General features: G+C 43.8%; 1 protein-coding gene across 2 annotated transcripts in view; it reads right to left on the bottom strand.

Moving 5' to 3' along the window:
* The window catches only part of BCAT1 (branched chain amino acid transaminase 1), a 98,197-nt gene that overhangs the window by 48,806 nt on the left and 25,488 nt on the right, over positions 1 to 23,903 (bottom strand). For both annotated transcript variants that reach the window (XM_045005281.1, XM_045005371.1), the window contains exon 2: positions 14,644 to 14,715. In XM_045005281.1, coding sequence (XP_044861216.1) covers positions 14,644 to 14,715 — 72 coding nt within the window. The remainder of the gene's footprint in view (positions 1 to 14,643; positions 14,716 to 23,903) is intronic.

Below are 23,903 nucleotides of genomic sequence, written 5' to 3'. Positions count from 1 at the left end.
TGGGGAGAAGTATGGAACAGGGTTTTTGGCGGGGGGAGAATCATCAGGGAGTTGGGGAGCCTCCCCCATGCAGACCCTGGCTGATCCCTGGCCTCTCCCATTCAGTCAGGCACATCTGCCCCTGTCCATGTGTGTGTCCCTGCACCCCCACACAACCAGCCCTCCTCCCCCATCCCCATATGTCCCTGCACCCCCACTATCTCTCCTCCCTATGTGTCCCTGTACCCCAACTCAGCCCCCCCTCCTCCTATCCCATGTGTTCCTGCACCCCCACTCCCATTCAGCCCCTGGCTCAATGCTCTCACCTCACTAACACCTGTGCCCCCACCAGCCCTTCTGAACCCCAGTCTGTGTGACCCCCTAGCAGTTCCCTGTGCCCTGCTCTGTCTGTCCCGCCACTTGGCCCCACAGGCAGGGTATTGTGAGAAAAGCAGCCTCTCTTCCTCCCTATCCACGGCTGGCTGCCCTCTGTTCTGACACCATAGCAGCCCCTAGTGGGCAAAAACTAATTGAAGCGCCTCTCTGGCAGAATTTATTTTCTGTAGAGAAAAAAAAATTCTGCAGGGGACATGAATTCTACATGTGTGCAGTGGCACCGAATTCCCCCAGGAGTACAGGGTCTGTTTGCAGCAGCAAGCTGTGGTCCACCTAGTTGCATTTACAGCCTTCAAGTGTTTTCCCCAGGCCTTAAATAGCATACCTGAGCCAATTAGGAGATTCAGTATGCACCACCAATTAAGGGCTCTATTGCTGGGGCATCCAGTGATGCCTAAGCCATCAGGGCTCCTGGGCTGCTGTTCCCCGCTTCACCGAAGTTATCAAATGGCTGTGTGGACAGGAGCCAGCAGACATGAATTCTAGACCCACGGATCCTCACAATATATTGCAAAAACATTCGTTGAGCAATGCAGTTTACTGACATTTACATAACCATGGGATGTGCTGCCAGAAGTCTTAGTGCCACATACAATTAAGTGCAGCATCAGTGTGGATGTAGAACATTACAGCAACACCACTCAGCACTTGACTGGTATTGTGTACTGTAGCCACCCTCCCTCATGATAGGCTAATACGAAGAAAGTTACTTACGGGTAGATCACACAAACTAATTCTGCAACACAGATGTGCTCTTAGTTTATGAGAAGTAAAAGGATGTCTCTTTCTGCCAATAGTCACTATATTAGAAGAACTGCACTGAAAAAAGGCACTGCAAGTGTTAGGGAAAATCCCAAATCTAATGCTTTGAGTACAAGACTAGGAGTCAGGAAACATGGGTTCTGCTCTTGACTCACCAACAGATTCACTGTAGCACACAGGGCAAATCATTTAACATCTCTACAGTGAGAAGTTAAATTAATAACTTCAGTTTCTCCATCTGTAATGATGTTGATTAGTACTGTAAAGGGCAGTAATAATCAAACTTTCATACAGTGCTTGGAGATCCTCAGATGGAACGTGCTATATACGGACAAAGTACTATTATTCCATCAACATCAGAACTGGCTTCTGACCTGGTATCTTGAGTCTAATAGTGCCTAATGCTAGATATTTCAGAAGGTGATGTAACCCTCCTCCCACCAAATGCCATTAGTGTGTAATATTATATACATTTAACTGGTCAGCTTATGTCCTGAGGCAAGAGGAAACAGTATGTAAAAGCAGCTGTCTCAGGTACATGTATTCCTGGAGTTAATGCTCATTTCACACAATCAAAAGGTTAGGAAAACAGGATGAGAAAATGTGGATTCATTTCCTTTATGCAACTTTTCTCTTAAAGGAAAATTTATAGCTGAACAGCCAAAATTTATCATGAGGACTAATATAAGCCATTAAAGTGGAATTATTAAATAAGGAACTAACAGCAGTAGAGGGCATCCTCTTTAAACCGGATAAGAGAAAACCAACCTCTCCAACACAATATATAGCCCTAGAGAGCAATAATACAGTACAAGAACAGGTATTTTATGATTAAGTGGGCAAATGAGCTACAGATGCCAATAAATGCTGATAAATTGAGAGCAAAGGAAAGGGAAAGAGAAACTAAAATCTTCAAATAGAGGATAATATCTGAAGACATGTTATGACAGGGTGCTGGCTAGGAAACCCTGAGCCAGACCTCTGTCATGCCAGCTCCAATCAGGAAAAGGGAATTGGAGCTGGCTGAATAAGTCCAGGCTTATATAGCAAACGGGGAACAGCTGCTGCCCTCCTTAGCCAGAGACTGCATAAAGGCAGGAAGGAAGCCAGGGCAAGAGGAAAGGGAGGAATCAGGGAGTTAGAGGCTGCTCTCCCTGCTGGCTGCAAGCCTGACACTGCCTGTTGCAACAAGGTGGTGGGAACTTCTCCTGTAAATAAAGAGCCCAGGTAATAGCACCAAAACAGAGGTCTCTGGCTGGTTTTTGGGTGCAGAAGTGGCAGAAGAAAGAGGGGACCACCTGTGCCCTGTTACATGTGTGGGCTTATCTGGGACCTGAGCCAATGGATGTGGTTGGAGGCCTGGAGGCCCAGAGATGGAGGAGACCCTGCAATGGCTCGTCAAACAGCAGAAGGAGATGGAGAAGGCCATGCAAGGCTTCCAGCAGTCCCACCAGGCCGAGAGAGAAAGGCCTTGCTAACCTGGCAGGAAGAAAAGCCTACAGGACTTTATAAGAGAGCAGGCCAGCGTGCAGCAGCAACTCCTGCAATGAATGGTGAGTCCCGTGGTAGGGGATGGCACCCGGCCGCCGGGCTTGGGACTCTGTAAAATGGGCCCAGCAGATGACCCGGATGCCTTTCTCGGTACGTTTGAGCAGGTAGACATGGGCACCGGATGGGATAGGGCAAGCTAGGGCCTACAGCTGGCTTCCTATCTGGTGGGAGAAGCCCAAGCAGCCTACGTGGCCTTGAGCGAGGACCAGGCCCGGAACTATGAGACGGTGAGGGTGGTCATCCTAGACCGGGTGAACCTGTCGGTGGATAAATACTGCCCAAAGTTCTGGTCAGCCCAATGGATGGGGGCTGTGCGGTCCTGGACATTTACCTAGAGACTGCTGGACTGGGCCACCCATTGGCTGAGGCCCGAGATCCAAACAGTGGGGGAAGATAAGAGATGTCCTCATCCTGGAACAATTATTACAGGGCCTCCCCAAGAATATCCGAATCTGGGTCAGGTGACATCAGCCAAGTACAGTCTATGTGGCAGTCAAGCTGACCAAGTTGTACACGGAGGCAGATATTCCCCGAAGCGAGGGCCGACCCTATAAAGACAGAGAATTGGGGAAGAAGCTGAAGGATCCCCTTCCTGGGAAAGGAGAACCCCGAGGAACTCCCAGTAGAGCCGACGTGATTGTTTGCTGGGAGGGCAGGCAGCCAGGACATAAAAAGGGGAATTGCCCAGATGTGGAATGTGGGTGGGCCAAATTTTGTGGCTGGACTAATGTTGGAGGGAGGACAAGGGGGCAGAAGCTGCTCACCATCCCGGTGAGGGTGGGGAGGAAACCCCATAGGGGCCTGGTGGATACAGCTTCAGCCTGCTCGCTCATCCAGAGGGGGCTGATAAAACCGCACTGGATAATTCCAAGTGCATGGATGGCCCTGGAGTGTATCCATGGAGACAGGAGATACTGCCCTGTGGTCCTGGTGCCCCTAGAAGTGAAGGGCAGCTTTAAATGGAAGTGGGTTGGGGTAGTAGAGGGGTTACCGTACCCTGCTGTGTTGGGTATGGACTTGGGCCCTCCCCCCCAGAGGGAAAAGGAAAGGTTCCCTGAAGAAGTGGAGGGACCCCTAAACTGAGAAGCCCCGAGAAGAAAGAGGAGCAAGGTCCTTGGGGTAATGAACATGAGAATCCTAGACAACAGAGCCTGAATAGGGTAGACAGAGGAGGTGTGAGGGAGATGGCCAGCCCAAGCCCCACAGAGGGAGAAAAGGGGCAACTGGAGCTCCCCACACCGCAGTTCCCAGGAGAAGTAATGGGGCTCCCACTTGGTGGCTTGAGAGAACCCGAGGTCCGGGGTGTCCAGCAGGAGGTCAGGATTGACCGTGACCCCCTACTGGAAGAAAAGGGGATAAAGGAGAAGGGACGCCCGCAGGGGTGCGATTCGTGTGAGGACCTGTGGGTGGCAACAGAGCTATGTGGACATCCACCCCCCAACCAGTGTACTTTTTGTGGGTGGGGGATGAAGGAACTCCCAGGAGATGATGCAGGTGATTGTCTGAAAGAAGGGGAGAGGCTTCCCTGGATGAACCCCACTGGACTGGAGCAAAGAGGTCGAGGAAGGACGAACCTGGCAGTTCATAAAGAGGGAGGTGTGAGACAGGGTGCTGACTAGGAAACCCTGAGCCAGATCTCTGTCATGCCAGCTCCAATCAGGAAAGGGGAATTGGAGCTGACTGAATAAGCCCAGGCCTAAGTGGCAAATGGGGAAGAGCTGCCAGCCTCCTTAGCCAGGGGCTACATAAAAAGGCAGTAAGGAAGCTGGGGGAGGGGGAAAGGGAGGAGCCAAGGAGTTAGAGGCTGCTCTCCCCTGCTGGCTGCAAGACTGACGCTGTCTGTAGCTACAAGGTGGTGGGAACTTCTACTGTAAATAAAGAGCATGCATGATAGCACCAAGGCAGAAGTCTCTGTCTGGTTTTTGGGTGCAGAAGTGGCAGAAGAAAGAGGGGCCTGCCTGCACCCTGTTACAAATGTCTAATTGCTTTAAATCTGTTAGACTCTGAATATGAGCTGGCCACCAGGCTATATATGAACCCCACCCCAAATACACAGCAATGTTACGGTAACTTCCTCTGACTCATGTTCTGAGCATGTTTGAAAATTGACCTATTTGAGTTAAGAATACACAAAATAAATAAAAGACAAAGTGCTTTACTCTCCTAAGACTTTTCATGGGTTCGAGTCATCACTTCATTACTCCAGTTTTATGCCAGTGAATTTCTACTGGTTAGTTCATGATTTTAGTACAGTGCTTGAAAAGATAAAAGTACTACATACTTTAATTATTATTTCTAAACCTGACTGAGGAAGTGAATTTTTGTGAAGAAACTTTTTTTTACCCTTTTTTGGGTAAAGAAAAAAAAATATCACCTCTACAGATTGACTTTACAAGGAAAGAGTTTCAAACAGAAAAATGATTTAAAGACAAACTGAACATTTTTAGAAAATGTTCACTATCTTAAATCAAACACTGGATGGGTCAGATCCTCGCCTTAGACGGACACACATAGTTGCTACTGACTTCAGTGAGAATTGCACCCACCTTAGAATTACACTGGTGTAAAAATGGAATAATGCAGTGATGCATCAGGCCCTACATTTGAAGACTATTTTGCAAATGGGGATACCATTTTCCAGTATAAGCTAGGAAACTATTTAATGCTTTCTAGACGTACTCTTCCTGTAGAAAATCCTGCTGCACAGAGTAACAACATCCAATTTGCCTTGCAATTTACTTGCATTTGTTTCCTCGTGTGCCAAATCCCAACATGCATTCTCTGGGCTGCTTATTTATGCTCACACAGGAACCAACAGTCAGTAAAACCGCACACCTGCACAGCTCTTCACCTCAAACCACAATTCATGAACCTTTTAACCTCTGCTACACTAGCTGCCAGAAAATGGAGAAATATAGACCGCCTCCCCAGTGATGTGGAGAGATGAGTGGCACCTGGATGAAAAGCACAAACCATGCAGCTCACAAAAATATGACTACCAAGAATTACTTGATTTGGGGATCCATAGGCTGAGCACATTAAAACAGAGCTAAGACTCCTAGCATAAGGAATAGTGACAGCTGTCTGATAAGACCTGCAAGAACAAAAACCAAAATGTGCAGGAAATTTTACTGGCAACCTCTCAACATGGATCATTAAGCACGTGCACTTCCTTTGTAGTTACTGTAATTACTGTTTGGTGCTACTGTGACAAGAGTTGTTTCTCTGTTTTTGAGGGTGAGTACAGAGATTATATTACTCGACTATACAGATTCATGTGGAGGGAGAAAGCTCAGAATCTGCACTCTCCCACTCCCCCTTCCCCCCCCCCCCGTCCTTTCACCTAGTGCCTGTATCACTAACACCATTAAGTGCTCTCTAAACCCTAAATCAATTGTAACCATAGTGCCCTCTAAACCAGTAAGTCAATTGTAAATTAAGGGCAAGATTCTGTAAACTGAGGAAGCCTTGAATTTCTTGTTTAGTGTTCAGGTATGAATTTTTTTTTAAAGGAAAAAGGAAATTCCATGACAAAAAACTGTTAAGATATAGTTAAGGTTCAGAGTAAGCAGCAGTAATTTAAGGGTAAAAAAAGTTATGCAGATATTGTAATTATCGCAGGAGCAAACATTACAAACCCAGGAAATTCAGAGCTAACATTATATTTAAATATGAAATTCAAATATGATAAAGTATAGAAATGAATAGCTGACACCCAAGCAACATTAATCTACCCTTGGCGTAATCATGAATGTGACCAACCAATCTAATGTGATTTAAAAAGTAACTTTAATCTAATCTGGAACCATAAACACTCAAATGCCTTAATCATAATCACAGTCACTGCATGTTATCACTACCTGGCAGAGTTGAAGACTATATCTGTTCTGCTGTGAAGATTTTGCACTTGTGTAAGTTCATTTCCTGTACGTGTGTCAACCTCAGAAATATTTTCTGCAATGCATAGTATGAGCACAATTTAATTGATCAGTTTCCTGTGTTTTCATGTACTGCACTCTTTTGAATACAAACTAGAAGTTAGATGTAGAAGACATCAAAAAAGCTAAACGTGCATTGTTTAGCTGACAGTCCTTTGAAAAGTATAGGAAAAGATTAGTTTGAAAAGTGATATGAATGCTGGTGAAAGGTGCTAGGCTGACAGCCCTAGAGACTGAAATTCATTGTACATAAAACTGATACAATACAGGTAGCAGCAGTGTAAGCATTGCTCCCACTGATGTGCCTTATCCCTAAACTTAATTAATGGTGCTGTATCAGTTGTGAATGTGAGGAAGCCTAGACTTTGAATACAATAAGGGTTAGCTTTCTGACTGCTGGAGAAATTTTAAAGGTATTTTAGTGATAATTCATGTGCTGGAGACGCGGAATCTAGTCTACTGACTTCAGAGTAGTCAATGAGAGTTGAGAGCAATGAAAAGCTAGTAGTGGAGTTTGGTACTTAGCACACCCGAAGAGCCATAAGAAACACTTCCCGCCAGTCTGCAATGAGATGAGCCTGCAGTCTTTTGTTAGATAAAAGTCCCACTGACATTCATAGGAGTTTAACCTGTCTAAAGACTGCAAGCTAGGGTCTAAGAAGAAATGCTGTCTCAGGAGAAGGAATCTGGCATTCAAGAATGAGCATTACACAATTTACACAATACATTTTACTTAACACCATTGAACTATGCCCTCTTTTCTGTACTTCCATTCCTAACATCTTGGATCACCAGGTTATTGGAGCATAAATAGCAACTTTCTCCAGCGTAATCAGCCTCCCATTGAGTTTGATTCCCTTTGCAATATCATTATCTGTTGTTTCTGAAGTCACAGCTTTGCAATTTGCTTCCATTGAAGTGGTTGTAAAGTGCACTAGATTGGTTTGGGGGGTTATTTTTCCCCACTATTTCCCTGTCCCTCCCCCATTTATACAGTGTTTTAAATTTGGTTGTAAAGTTCAAAGCAAGTATAAATTATTACTTCATACAGTGTGACCAGCAGGATCCCCAGGCGGCCCTCTCAAACACACAGACAATATAATATTTTCTAAAAACGCATCTCTATCAGGGGTCTGCACTTAATCTTACCTCAAGTAACAGAGCCATAAGGCAGAAATGGACTTACAAATTAGACCTTATCCTGAGCTGGCTGCTTTTTAGGGTTTCTCCATTCAGGACCCTCTGTCCTTCCTGCTAGCACTCTCTTGCCTCAGAGACTCTTGGTCATGATTCTCCATTCTGGCTGAGATGTGGGAATGGAGGGGAGCAGAAGGAGGGGGAAAGGAAAGTGCCTTCCAGTATTCTCAGCCTGCTGGGGACCTGACTGACTGACAGTGTAATTTAGCACAGCCACACGGCTGCTCTAATCTATGCTGAGTCCACCCGCGGAAAAACAGTCAGAGCACATTGGCACTCTGGTCCTGTCTTTCCTCCCTTTGGCATATGCCGGAGGTTCCAAGTGGGGGAGGAGAAAGCACATAGGGCAGTTCTGCCAACCCTTACAGCAGGATTATTTTGGGGTTTGTTCGTGTTTTGTTTTTTACACAGGGGAGAGCCACTGGCTTTAAGGCCTCTTTATACCCCTATCAAGTATAAAGGGATCAGAGGATAACAGTGGACCTAATTAAACTTACCTAGTCTGTCTGCCAAAGGGAGTCAACAGAAAAGCTCTAGACTTCTATACATATTGGACCCCTGAAGCTTGACAACTAGTTACATAGGATATAATTATTTTTAAAAACTGACATTCTCCAAAGCAGAACTTCTAGTGGAAGAGTCATCCTAAACCATTACCCACACAGGCAGAACTGTGGTGCCCACTACTAAATGGCAGATATTAGGCTCTGGCTTACCGGCATCCCTCTTTATGTGCAGAGGGAGGCAGGAACTACAAGAAAAGTGGCAGCCTGTTGCCATGTGGACAAATCTTGCTACCAATGAAGTCAGTGGCAAAACCCTTGTGAATGTCAAATGAAGGCCAGGATCAGAACAGGCCTTATCAAGACTGATTATAACCTTTGGTAGCATTTATTATTTCTGATTTAAGCCTGGGCAGCTAAAAGGAAATAATTACTTAAGCCTAAAACAGAAGTATGCACTGGGCTCGCATAGCAAGCAAAGAATCAGGAAGGGCAGGCTGATTACCAGGGTTATCACTAGAATTTCGTCCCAAATACCACAGTAGTCATCAGTAACACGCAAGGAAATGCTGAAAAAGCACATGACAGTTCAACTGGGTTTTTTTTAAACTCATATTTTTTTAAACAGTTGCAAAAGTCTGATGGGGCTTTTAAAAGGACATGAGTGTAAAGTATAAGCGAGAAAAATACACAGATGTGAAAAAAGGAAGAAAGGCAAAACTTGTACAGACAAAACAGAGAATAAGTAGGAATGAGGAGAGAAGGAAGAAGCAAAGGCAAAAAATAGCACAGAAAATTAAGCGGGGGGAGGTTTCTGGAGCGCTCCTGCTGAGTTCCAATTTTCCTGCCGAAAAATGAAGTTAACATCTGTGCACATACACTGCTTAAAATCACCAATGCATTTTGTAGAGGGGGTAAAGGGCGAGAGGAGGAAAAGAGAAGAGCAAAATCTTAAATTGCTTTAAGTTCTAAACATAAGAGAAAAAGTGGGGCACTGCTTCGTAGCCTCTTCTGGCAGCTCATCAGCATTAATAAGTATTGTCTGGTTGTTATGCACTGACAGTGTGCCCAAGCTGAGGTGCTAGGCTTTGGAGTGGCTGCTCGGACCCTTGACTCCAGAACTTTGAAGCAGGCTGGAAATGACTTAGTTTGAACATTGCCAAAGCTTAATAAATAGGAATAATAAATGTATAGGATACAGTCTTTGTTGGGAGAAATTTTCCATCTCTGAATCAATACTGGATGATATTGTTTTACATATGGGAACGGCAGTATGTTGTAAGTGTTAAAGTTCACATATAAATGCCATTTTTATTTAATTTAAAGACTAATATCCAGCAACTTTTTAGCAGGCACCGGATGCAGTAAGATTAGGTTAGTTCTCAGGCAGTCCTTTGGACAGTACATAAGCCACAAAATGCATTATGCACCTCCATGATGTTCTGCCCTGAGCCAAATCAGGCATGTTATGTAGTAGGATGCCTATGAAGGATAGGTGTCTGCTGACCCCGTCCAGCCATCATATTTTAGATCTTTGGATCAAAGTTGAAGATGATTCTCTCAGGGAAATTGGTAGGCATTCGGAGAAGTTGACCATACCACCTTAGTGAGAGTTGGGTGACTGTTTGAGAGAGTGGGACATGTCTAGTTAGGAAGCAAGTCACTTCACTTGACTTGAATTTGATGTTTCAATCATTCAGAGATGCTTCATCTGAACAGTTTCCAACTTCTTTTCACACTTGACAGTAAGGAGCCATGTTTCAGTCCCATAGGTCAGAATACTGACCACCAAAGCATTATATACTCATCTTCATCTCTCTACTTATCAGGGTGCTCCGTTTGTGAAAGACATTTTTGATGGGGCATCCTATTGCTGACTATGCTTTTTTCAGTCTGTCCTTCAAGTTCTTTCTTGATGCTGCCCGTGTAATTGATAACAGAGCCGAGGTAGGTGAAATCACAGATAATCTCAACTGGTTGATTGCCCACTAACTTGCAAGAGCCTGCAGCTCATTTGAAATTGCCTAATGGAAAAAACCTGGTTATACTGAAATTAATTTTCAGGCTGACTTTCGCCACTAAGCTTCCCAGGGTTGAGATTCAACAACAAACAATACGTTATCGGCAAAAATCAGTGTCAATGAGATCATCATCATGTGGTATACTTACAATGCATTTATTTAGTGTCCGTTCAAGCACAGTCTATGACAGCATGAAAGTGTTCTGGGGCAGCAACGCATCCTTGTTGATTGTCTTCTTCCAAATTAAGTTGGGCATTCCTTTCCCATTTACAAGAAAGCGGCTTGAGGAGTCATCTTATATAAAAGAGAGAGAAAATTCTGCAGAGCTTGTCAGGAATGGCTATGAGTTTCAGCCAAGGAGATTCCCTGTTAACAGAGTCAAAGGCAGCCTTGATATCCATGAATACAATTTGAAGGGCCCACTTGAATTCTCTTGCCTTCTTGCTAAGCTCTGGACTGTGACGATTTGCTCCAAGGTAGAATAGCCGGAATTGAAGCCAGCTTCTTGTGGTCTTCTCTTGCTTCTTAAGATATCAGTGGCTTGGGCCAACAAAGCAGAAGCAAAAAACTTTCCCTGGTATGGACAGAAGAGTAATGCCACACTAATTACAAGAGTCTCGTTTGCTGCCTTTACATTTCCAAAGTAATAAAACAATGCTTTTTTGCCAGTGGGACAGGACCGACTCTCCAGATGATGCTGAACAGCATCATACTCACACAAAAAATAGCCAGTCCAGCACTTTTAAAGAGTTTTGCAAGAATTCCAGATGCCTTATTTCCCTTAGCTTTCTTTACATCTCTGTGGATGGCATCAATAGTGAATTTGCCAGGATGATTTTGTGCAGAATGAGTCAACTCAGCAGCGGCTTTAATGTCAGGGTCCAAAGAAATTGGGGGTGCATTTCACAGCTGGCTGAAATGTTCACTCCAGCATGCTATTTACTCTGCTTCTGTATCAATTAGCTAACTTGAAATGGAGTAGGTCATTCACTTGGGTACGGTCTTTCATGTCAGTGAGGTCACAAAAGTGTTTATAAAAGGAAGCAAAATCATTCCTGGCAGATGCGCTCTCAAGTGCAATGGCTCCGGCTTCCATAAAAGCTTTGCAGTCACCATATATTGCTTTGTTACAAATGCCATCTAGCTTACAATACATGACCGTATAACCTATCAAAACGAGCCATATGCAACTGTTCCGTGATGGCTAAAGTACTAAGGAGATCCAGTCCATCCAGGTGGTTCCAGCATCAGTATACTCTGGTAGGGTCTCAAATCTATTCAAGATTCCAACTATTTAGTAGTTTTGAAAACTATCAGTTTTGAAGTTGGGTAATTCAAATTTTGGTGATCCACTCTTCACTTTGCCTGCACTTTTTAGTCCAAAATGAAAATGTGCAGAGAATATTTTGTGGTTGGTGTTACTAAGCTCAGCAGACCAATAAATTCTACAATTGCTGATGGATGATCTTCAACAACAGATTACGTTCGAATCAATCATTTTCTTTGTTCGGACTTTGTTACTTGACCAAGTAAACTGGTGAATTCCTTTCCTAAGGAACCAGGTGTTCATAATGACAAACTCATTAGAAACACACAACTGTAAAAGATATTCGCGTTGATGTTTAAGGTATCTGGAGTAACTGGTACTAACAATTTCCATGCTCCACTAGAACTTTAAAGTCACCAAGGAGAGTGAAGATGTCATAATTCAAGATAGGTGAAAGAAGAAAGCAGAATTAATTATAGAACTCTGTCTTGCCTTCATTAGAAGCTTCAGTAGTTGGAGGGTAGCAGAGAATTGTCCATCTTCCATGCTTATGCTGGACCTCAGCTGTAAGGAGGCAACTGGAAATTGATTCACATAATCACATTGATTTCATAGATTCCAAGGCCAGAAAGGACCATTGTGATCTAGTCTGCTGTCTGTATAATACAGGCCATAAAACTTCCCCAAAATAATTCCTAGAGCATATCCTTTAGAACAGTATCCTTTCGAGTTAAAAATTGTCAGTGAAGACTCTACCATGACCCTTGGTAATGGTTAATTACACTCACTGTTATAAATTTACACCTAATATCCAGTCTGAATTTGTCTAGCTTCAACTTCCAGCCATTCAAATGGGTTATACCATTCTCTGCTAGACGAGTGGTTTTCCTGGGTCATGACCCAGTGCTGGGTCATGGAATGTAAGGCACTGGGTTGCAGTGGTTCTGGTCAGCACTGCCGACTGGGCCATTAAAAGTCGCTACCTGTTCCGACACTGCGCTGCGCCCTGGAAGCGGCCAGCAGCAGGTCTGGCTCCTGGGGGGGAGGGAGAGGGCATGGGGCTCCATGCGCTACCCCCGCCCTGAGCACTGGCTCTGCGCTCCCATTGTCTGGCTCATGGTTGACCGGGAGCTGCCCAAGGTAAGCCCATGCCCCAATTTCCTGCCCCATCCCTGCGCCCCCCAAACCCAGGGCCCCTTCCCGCACCCCAAACCCCTCATCCCTGGCCCCAGCCCAGAGCCTGCACTCTTATCCCAGATCCCTGACCCACTCCCATATCCCAACCCCCTGCATCAGCCCAGAGCCCCCTCCCACACCCTGAACCCCTCATTCCCGGCTGCAGCCCTCACCCCCACATCCCAACCCTCTGCCCCAGCTCTGAGCCCCTCCCACATCCCAAACCCTTCATCCCCAGCTCTGCTGGGTTGCGGACATCAACAATTTTCTTCAACTGGGTCGCCAGAAAAAAAAAAGTTTGAAAACCACTATGCTAGACTGAAGAGCCCATTATCAAATAGTTAGTCCTCATATAGACACCTACAGACTGTTATCAAGTCACCCCTTACACGTCTCTTTGTTAAGCTAAATAGATTGAGCTCTTTGAGTCTATCACTATAAAGCATATTTTCTAATCCTTTAATCATTCTCGTAGCTCTTTTATGAACCCTCTCCAGTTTATCAACATCCTTCTTGAATTGTGAGCATCAGAACTGGACACAGTATTCCAGCAGTGGTTGCATCAGTGTCAAATATAGAGGAAAAAGTACTCCTGCTTGAGATTCTCCTGTTTATGCATGCCTGAATCGCATTAGCTCTTTTGGCCACAGCGTCACACTGGGAGTTCATGGTCAGCTGATTATCCACTATGTCCCCCAAAACCTTTTCAGAGAGTCACTACTTCCCAGGATAAAGTTCCCCATCCTGTAAATATGGCCTACATTCTTTGTTCCCAGAGTATACATTTACATTTAGCAGAATTAAAACTCATCTTGCTTGCTTGCATCCAGTTTATTGAGTGATCTAGATCACTCTGAATCAGTGACCTGTCCTCTTCATTATTTACCACTTCCTCAATTTTTGTGTCATCTGCAAACTTTATTAGTGATGATTTTGTGTTTTTTTCCAGGTTACTGATAAAGATGTTAAATAGTGTAAAGCCAAGAACCCTGTGGGATCCCACTAGACACAGATCCACTCAATGAAAATTCCTGGTTACAGTTATATTTTAAGACCTATCAGTTAGCCAGTTTTTAATCCTATTAATGTGTGACATGTTAATTTTATATTGTTCTAATTTTATCATCAAAATGTTGTGTGGTACCAAGTCAAACGCCTTACAGAAGTCTAAGTATATTGTGTCAACACTGCTACCTTTATCAATCAAATTTATAATCTCCAAAAAAAAAACCCCATCATGTTAGGATCTGTTTTTCCATAAACCCATGTTGATTTGTATTAATTACATTACCCTCTTTTATTTCTTTATTAACTGAGTGCTGTATCAGCCACTCCATTATCTTGCATGAGATCAAGGTCAGGCTGACAGACCTATAATTACCTGGGTCATCCCCATTTACCCTTTTTGAAAACTGGCATGACATTAGCTTTCCCCCCTGTCTTCTGGAACTTCCCCAGTGCTCCAAGACTTATTGAAAATCAACATTAATGGCCCAGCAAAATCCACTTGGCCAAATCCTCAGATTTGTGAACATGATATTTAAGAGGCATCCAACTTCTTCCTTTCTCGTATCCCAAGCAGCTGATCACGTAAGATAGCAGTTGCTTATTCTTTCCTCACTGCAAAAAAGAACAAATGTGGTGGAGGGGGGGGTTGGAATGCTCTAATTTCTACAGGAGTTAATGCATTATCTTCAAATGCTATCAGCATAAAACACTTATGTCCAGCATTATGATGATCAAACATGTCCATAAATCCAGCATCGTGCACAATGATCATAAACCTCGCCAGATCACTGTCTCTCACTGTGTCTGAAATGTTTCAGGCACCCATCCTTCTGCAAACAACTTACCTTGAAAGATTCAGTTGCTTGCTTTGTGGCTCCCCCTGTACATCCTCCAGCTGGGCACTCATTCTGACAGCCCTGCAAGAAATAAAAAGCAGGAGATACCAAATTAAATGCATATTGCAAAGAGGCAGATACCTAGTCAATTAACACTTTGCATAACAAAAATCAAATCAGGCTTCATCATCACTTGATCAGAATAAGAATATTAGGCATTGTATTTTCCACCATCCTCTGTTTTGTTTTTTGTTTTTTATTTTTGTTTCAATTGAGTGATTTAATATAACTGCATTTCTGGGCTTTAGCAAGACTGGTTAAATCCCACATTAGCCTTATATGTCTCAGGGTCACAGTCCGAGAACAAAAGTGCAATTGTTTCACTTAAAACTGAATAAATACTCTGGGATTTTACACAATTATATCAGGTCACTGAATCCCCTTTAGAGGCAGACACCTCAGCCTTGTGGTTTCCTTTGTGCCTTTATTCAGTGAAAATGATGGGAGAGAGGGAGGAAACATTTACTCCAAACCATACGTCCTTAATTGAATGAGATAAGCGGTAATGAATGAACGTCCACAAAAAACAAAATTAGTCATGAATCTATACCATATTTCTCTTATAGCCATTGTGTGTCTTTTAAGTGCTCCACAAACGAGTGGGATTATATTAGCCAGCAATTGAAGGAAAGGGGAGCGATAGTGCAAATCAGAAGAGTAAGCCGGCAGGTTCGTGACCCACGAAAGCAAATCATCTAGCAGAAGCATCCCATGTCCTCAAAGCAGCTTCCATATTGCTTTCTTAGCATCCTCTCTCTGCCAGTTCTACAGCATTCTGGTTGCAGACATGAAACACACATTACACACAGCAGCACCTGGGTAAAGAGGAGGGGGGAATCTAACATGTCTTTCTGGCTTTGATCATTGGAGCTAATCAGGACTTTCCAAGACATGCTGAAAGATTAAAGGGACGCAGGAAGGCTTTGCGGGCAGGGATCACAGGGATGGAATATTTGGGGGATGGGCACTTGGAAGGCTATGGAGCTGAATATACAGGAGGATGAATGACGGAATATCAGTAGAATGCACAAGAGGATGGACAGGAGGGAACGGGCATTAAGAGGCTTCAGTGCCAGAATGAATGTGGTATGGGGAGGAGGGGGTTAAATGATAGAACAATTAGGTGAAAAGGGATTTTGTGCTAGGATCATCTGGGGGAGAGGGATATCAATGCTGGAATGTTTAAGGACCAGGAGGAGAGGAAGTTAAGTTCTCTCCCTTGGATCAGATGCTCTCTCCCTGTTTCTCTCTTGCCCCCAAAAATAAATTAAGAAAGCCATGCAAAGTGGGAAATACCTGGCAAGAGAAGGCATCCGCTGCTCCCTGCTCAGCTGTCAATGAGCTTGCCATGCTGCCCGGTTAGCATGTACAGTGCACCTCTTGCTTACTGAGGCTCTCTCTACTACCCAGCTGAGGATTAGAAGCAGCAGTACAGCTACCACCACAGCTGAAAACCAAGCCCCTAATCATGCCAATGCACTGCAAGTAACTACATGATGTACAATTTAAACTGTAGTGCTGTGTTGTCCGAGAGGCCAGCTCAGTGCCTGGGGGGCAAGGGGATTACTAGTATATGTTGGTAAAATGTAAACCAGCTCCACAATATTATCTCATTAAAATATCCACATACTCCCATATAACTCTCTGCTCAGAAGATGATGATGATATATCTGTAGCTATTCATCCCAGTCATTAAACCAAGAGACAGGTACACCTCTACCCCGATATAACACTGTCCTCGGGAGCCAAAAAATCTTAGCGCGTTATAGGTGAAACTGCATTACATTGAACTTGCTTTGATCCACCAGAGTGCGCAGCCCCGCCCCCCCCAAAGCACTGCTTTACCGCATTATATCCGAATTCATGTTATATCAGGTCACGTTATATCGGGGTAGAGGTGTACCACTGTGTCTGGAGTTACGGCAATTTGCATAAATAAGACATTAAGGAGGGAGGGAATGGCGTAGGAAGATTTAAGCCCCTTGTAGAAACCAGGTGCAAGCAAAATCCTTTATCATCAGATTGAAAGAGCCTTAAAATTAATTCCCACTTGTGAGAGAGTCTCTGCCCCAGATTTGTGAGACATGGCAGACCTGTTTATAACCTGTAGACCAGGGGTAGGCAACCTATGGCACGAGTACCAAAGGCGGCACTTGAGCTGATTTTCAGTGGCACTCACACTGCCCAGGTCCTGGCCACCGGTCCAGGGGGCTCTGCATTTTAATTTAATTTTAAATGAAGCTTTTTAAGCATTTTAAAAACCTTATTTACTTTACATACAACAATTGTTTAGTTATATATTATAGACTTATAGAAAGAGACCTTCTAAAAACATTAAAATGTATTACTGGCATGCGGAACCTTAAATCAGAGTGAATAAATGAAGACTTGGCACAGCACTTCTGAAAGGTTGCCGACCCCTGCTGTAGACCATGCTTTGTGACACAAGAACCAATATGCTATACTGGCAACAGGAGGAGAGGAGCAGACCCCAATGACTGAGGAGGAGCCACCTGCCCCCACATCTAGGAAGCTCAACATGGCCACTGCACCCAAGCGGAGGAGCCATAGGGTTCTGGTGGTTGGGAACTCCCTTCTGAGGCGGGACGGAGGCATCCATCTGCTGACCTGAAATCCTGGGAGGTGTACTGCCTACCTGCAGTCTGCATCCAAGACATTACAAAAAGGTTGCTGAGGCTCATCCATCCCTCTGACCACTACCTCATGCTGCTCATCCACATGGGCACTACCGATAGTGCCAAGTATGACATCTACCCCTGAGCAGATCAGACCACCAAATCAAGAGGAGATGGTGGAGGAAGCATTTCTACAACAAACAGAAATATCCAAAACACAAGACCTGGTAACAATGGGGAAATTTAACTACTCAGACACAGCAAAACACAAAACATCCAATAAGTTCTTGGAATATATTAGGGACAACTTTCTGTTTCAGAAGATGGAGGAAGTAACCAGGCAGACAGACATGTGAGACTTAATTCTGACTAATAGGGAATGTCATAAACAGATAGTTAAGGGTTAAAGTCTCTTTTACCTGTAAAGGGTTAACAAGCTCAGTAACCTGATGAACACCTGACCAGAGGACCAATCAAGGGACAAGATAATTTCAAATCTCTGTGGAGGGAGGTCTTTGTCTGTGTTCTTTGTTTGAGTGTTTGTTCTCTCTTTGGATTTAAGAGAGGCCAGACATATTCTTCAAGTTCTCCAAGGTTTCCTGAAGTATTTTCTTCTATTCAGTATAGTGAGTATTAGAAGGCGGTTTAGTCTTATAATTGATTTCTACATTTGCAATTGTGTGTTTGCTGAAGAAATATCTTTATTTCTGCTTGCTGTTACTTTGATTATTCTGAGGAGGAGGGAGGGGCAGTCTCTCCAGTTTTTATAAGTTAGACCCTGTAAATTTTTCCATCCTGGTATTACAGAGATAGTGTACTTTCTTTCTTTCTTTTAATAAAATCTTTTATTTTTAGAATTTGCTTGATTTCTTCCCTTGTTTGGATTTTCAGGGGAAGGGAAGGGGGAAAAGTGAATCCCTCTTTGTTTGATTCAATGAGTTTGAATCAAGATATCTCTCCTAAGGACTAGGAGAGGGGAGGGGGGAAGGAGGTGAGGGGAATAAATTATTTCCCTTTGTGTTGAGATTCAAGGAGTTTGGATCTGTGTTCCCCAGGGAAAGTTTGGGGGAACAGGGAGTGTGCCAGACACTAAAAATTTGGCTGGTGGCAGCGTTTACCAGATCTAAACTAGGATTTAGTTTAGAGAAGTCCATGCAGGTCCCCATCTTGTGAATGCTGAAGTTCAAAGTGGGGAACAAACCTATGACAGGGAGGAATTGGTTGTGAGTCTGAAAGTTGAAGGCAACTTGGGTGAAAGTGATCATGAAATGATTTTAAAATAAACAAACAAACCAAAAAACCCCACAACAACGAGGAGTCCTCGTTGTTTTTGCTGATACAGACTAACAAGGTTACCACTCTGAAACCTGTCATGAAATGACAGATATCGTTATTCTAAGGAAAGGAAGGAGTGAGAGCAGCAAGATAAGGACAATGGACTTCAAGAAAGCAGACTTTTCCTGAGAAGAAAATATAAGGGGGAAAAAGTAGTTTAAGAGTGCTGGCAACTTCTCAAAGGGACAATATTAGAGGCAAACAAACAGAGAACGATTCTAATATGAAGAAAAGATAGTAAGGGTATATGCCTCTACCAGGAGCTCTTCATTGACCAGAAAATCAAAAAGGAAATTTACAAAAAATATTGAAAATATGGATAAATTGCTAAGCAGGAACAACAGAACAGCACAAGCACATAGGGGCAAAAATCAGAAAGAAGGAAAGGGACCATTACTTAGTGGGGAAGGAGACATAACTGATGACATCAAGAAGGCTGAGGTGTTTAATGCCTGTTTTGCTTAAGTCTTCACTAAAGAGGTTAATTGTGACCAGATATTTAACAGTTAATATTAACAACGAGCAGGAAGGAATGCAAGCCAAAATAGCAAAAGAACAGATTAGAGAATATTTAGGTAAATTAGACGTATTCAAGTCAGCAGGGCCTGATGAAATCCATCCTAAGGTACTTAAGGAATTAGCTGTAGCAATTTTGGAACCATTCATGATTATTTTCACAAACTCCTGGAGGACAGGGCAAACATAGAACCTGTCTCTAAGAAAGTGGATGAAGAGGGCCAAGGAATTATAGACTAATCAACCTAACTTCAGTTTCTTGGAAAGATACTGGAACAAATAAAACAACAATCAATTTGTAAGTGCCTAGTCGATGACAGAGTTATAAGGAATAGCCAAATAGTCAAGAACAAATCATGCCAAACCAACCTATTTCCTTCTTTAACAGGATTACTGGTTTAGTGAATGGGGGGAGCAACAGATATGCTATATTTTGATTTTAGTAGGGCTTTTGATACAGTTCCATATGACATGCTCATAAGCAAACTAGGGAAATGTGGTCTACCGGAAATTACCATAAGTAGGTGCAAAAATAGTTGAAAGATCATACTCAAAGAGTTGTCATCAATGGTTCACTGTCAAGGACGTATCTAGTGGAGTCCCACAGGGTCAGTCCTGGGTCCCATACTAGTCAATATTTTCATTAGTGACTTGGATAGTGGAGTGTAGAGCATGCTTAAAAAAATCTGCAGAGGACCCCAAGCTGAGAGGGGTTACAAGCACTTTGAAGTTCAAGATTAGAATTCAAAACAATCTTGGAGAATTAGTCTGAATTCAACAAGATGGAATTCAATGAAGTCAAGTGCAAAGTACTACAGTTAGGAAGGAAAAAATCAAATGCACAAATACAAAATAGAGAACAGCTGGCTAGGCAGTAGTACTGCTGAAAACATCTAGGGGTTATAGTGGATCACAAATTAGAAATGAGTTAAGAATGTGATAGCTATGAAAAAGGCTAATATTCTGCATGAGTTCAACTGGGGAATATTATTGCCTCTCTCAAACACTTCTGCAGGATTTCCACTGTAATTCGAGCATAAAGGAAATATAAACCTTATTAAAGGTTTATATTAGTCACCTATCAGTGTGAGGGAGCTGTGCATGTTACTCCCTTTAACACTAATGGAGGTTATAGACTTGACAATAGTTTGTGTTTATATAGACCCTTTCATGCCAAAGAATGACAAAATGATTCACAAATACAACCATGGAAATAAAGATGCACACGGAATGGAGAGTGACAGACAAATGGCACAGAGCACAACAGTAGAGGGAAGAAATTTGGACTAAGGATTTTGAGGCAAACGCCTAACTTTATAAGAATATAAATGCATAGTAAATACGAGCAAGGACACAATCACCTTGACATTTAATCAAATTAAAACACTAGTTTAAACTAGTTTCAGGTATTACACCTCCTTCACAGTCCCCTTTCCAAGTTTTGTTTGTTTTACCATCACATTTTCCTACTTTAAATTCCCTCACCTGATCCCGTATGAAGGATACACACAGACAAAAGGGGAAATAGTGACTGTAACTACTGCTGTTAAATTTGCAAACTTAAAAAAAAAATTCAACTTAAGTCCACAACAATTTTTTTTTCTAATCTCTGTTAATTACTGTAATCCTAGATGTTATTTGCAACAAAAATGTGAAGCATTTCCAGAAAGAGTGAGATTTTAAAGTTCACAGTGTCCCTTTAAGGCCTCAGTCGAGAGACCTCACACTGTAATCTGTACCATTCTCAGTCTACTGACTTGATAGCTTGAAAACTCCACTCACTTGCTCATCACTGAGGACCAGAAGTGGAGAATTTGGGGAAGGTTTGAGGAGGGAGACACTAATGCATTGCAAGCAACTTATGCAGAAGCCAACTTTTCATTTAAGAAACATTAATGGCCAGCTTTTGAAAATAGCAATTCCTGGGAAGAGCAGCAGAAACATTTGAGTGGGCACACACTAATCTACATATTCTCCAGCCTCCTTTCTGGGGCCATCTCTCTATTGAATAGCTGCAGTGCCTACCCCTGCCACCACTCATAGCTTTCCTAAGCAGCAACCTAGGAGTTGCTAGGTGCTGAGCACTCATGAAACCAAGTGGTCAGATTTTAGGTGCCCAAACAAGGGCAGAGCACTCTTGAAAATCTGTCCCTAAGTGTCTAGTCTTTATAGCTGCGAAAATAGCCTTCCAATCATTAACTGAGTGTAAACTGATGCAGTGAGGTCTTACATGAGTCTGAACATGGATCGTTCCGGTGTCTCTACTGCTGCTCAGAGCGTCCATGAAAACAAAGTGAAAACTGACCAGAATTTTGCTGGTTTTCACTTCAGCTATTTAAAAATATGTGGGCAGCAGTGAGCACATCAATTTCACTCTGCTACTGCTTGGGAAAGCTAGGATTAGTAGAAGAGGCAGGCAATGCAGAGCTATTCACTGGGAAGGAGGACACAAAGAAGCAGCTAGTAGGGTTGCCAACTTTCTAATTGCACAAAACAGAACACCCTTGGCCCCACCCCCACCCCAGCCCTTTCCCCATAATCCCATCCCCCACTCACTCCACCCCCACCCTCCATCACTCACTGTCCCCCACCCTCACTCACCCACTCATTTTCACCAGGCTGGGGCAAGGGGTTGGGGTGCAGGAGGGGGTGCGGGCTCCAGCTGGGGGTGCAGGCCCTTAGGTGGGGCCGGAGATGAGGGGTTTGGAGTACGGGAGGGAGTGCGGGGCTGGGTCTAAGGGGTTTGGAGTGTGGGAGGGGGCTTTGGGCTCAGGCAGGGGGTTGAGGTGTGGGAGGGGGTACAGGATCTGGGCTGGGGTGTGGCCAGATATGAGGGGTTAAGGGTGTGGGAAGCAGCTCCGGGATGGGGATGAGGGGTTCGGAGTGCAGGAGGGGGCTCAGGACTGGAGGGGGCTCAGGTGCGGGCTTCGGGAGGGAGTTTGGGTGTGGTAGGGGGCTCAGGGCTGGGGCAAAGGTACAGAAGGGGGTAACACTTCCTTCAGGCGGCTCTCGGAAGTGGCCAACATGTACCTCCAGCTCCTTGACAGAGTCACAGCCAGGTGGGTCTGCACACTATCCCTTGCCCACAGGCATCACCCCTGTAGTTCCTGACCAATGAGAGCTGCAGAGCTAGCACTCAGAGCAGGGGCAGTGCGCAGAGCCCCCATGGCCGCTCCTACACCTAGGAGCCAGAGGGACATGGAAGCCACTTCCTGGGAGCCACACGGAGCTGGGAAAGGAGTCTGCCATCCCCGCACCAACCGGACTTTTAACAGCCCAGTCAGTGGTGCTGACTGGAACCGCCAGGGTTCTTTTCAACTACGTGTTCCATCAAAAACTGGACACCTGGCAACCCTAACCTACAGTGGAGGAGGTGCAGTGAAAACATCTTCTTACAGCACTTCTATTACTTACAACTGCCATCAGGTTGCAGATGGGGTAGGGTAGCTCAAACTCAACTCTCTTGAAGCAGCCCTCACGCTCCAGCAGGGAGAATAAATGAATGTTCCTCCTCCCTTCAGGACCAGAGGAGGTTCTTCAGATTCATCAGACACCTAATAGCCAGAGGCTATATGAAAAGTGCCCCTCCAATGAGGCTCCAAGGAGAGCACTCTTCCTGGCAAATTTACTAAGGCCTTGCCCATGGAGAGTGACCTACCCTCCTCCTCCATATTTGTCAGACACTTACTAGCCAGAGGCAAATATTTCAAGATCTAATCTCCCTTATCAAGATAGCAATTCCAGCTTCTGTTATGTGTGATTCCAGGTAATCTAGTGGCTCAGGCCCAGATCCTTAAATTCCTTTGGGGAGCTGGGCCTCAATGACTTCATTATTATTGTTAAACATTTATACTGTAGTACTGCCTACAGGCCAACCAGCTCAGGGCCCCATTGTGCTAGGCGCTCGCTGCTGTACAATCATTAAGTAAACAGAGTTGCACCCAGGGGCCTGAGGTGCTGCAAATGTTTGCTCCACTGAGCCACCTATAATTTTGCCTTTATCTAAGCACCAGGAGAAAAAACTTAAGACAAAAAGTTACCCTTCTGATACTGTGTGACTAGAGTGTCAAACAAAACACCCCTGTGGTTTTTTAAAAAAAAGCTAACAGTAATTAAAGATCACTATCTTTTGTGGCTTTCCAGGGAATTCTAGTACCACTTGGCAGCCAAACAACAACAACAACAAAAAAAGAGGCTACAGAAAAAGTTGCACTGAAAATTGTAGTGGTGCTTGTTGTGTTTAAAAAAGGTCCACAAATTCTGTCAGATGGAGTGAAAGATTTTTGCATGTTGCTGTGGGGTTGAGTCATAGAATACTATTTATAACATCAACTGAAAAAAACATTAGCTCATCATGACCTTTACAAGGGGCCTCTAGACGATGGAAATTCATTCATGGTATCACAGAGCCAGACACAAATGCTTTCAGTTTAACTCTGTTGAATTAACCTATATTGTGTTCAGCAATTGGTTGTACAGTACAAAATGTAATGAAAAGAAAATATCTGCTGAGCTAGCTCACTTATAAGAGTGTAAGACTGGACACCTTTTACTGTAAGAGAATGGGTATCTCACCCATATTTTCACAAATACTTCTCTTCACGCCTTCTTCCTCTTGGAGGAGGGGATATTTACGTGGGGTGGAAAAATAAAAAGGGGGAACAAAAATACAGGCAATGAAACTTTTTAGTCACAACACTTGAATAACATTCTGAATTTGGC

Source organism: Mauremys mutica, chromosome 1 (assembly GCF_020497125.1).
Source record: "Mauremys mutica isolate MM-2020 ecotype Southern chromosome 1, ASM2049712v1, whole genome shotgun sequence".
Taxonomy (NCBI): domain Eukaryota; kingdom Metazoa; phylum Chordata; order Testudines; family Geoemydidae; genus Mauremys; species Mauremys mutica.
The sequence above is the reverse complement of the archived record's forward strand: the minus strand, read 5'-3'. Positions and strand labels throughout refer to the sequence as shown.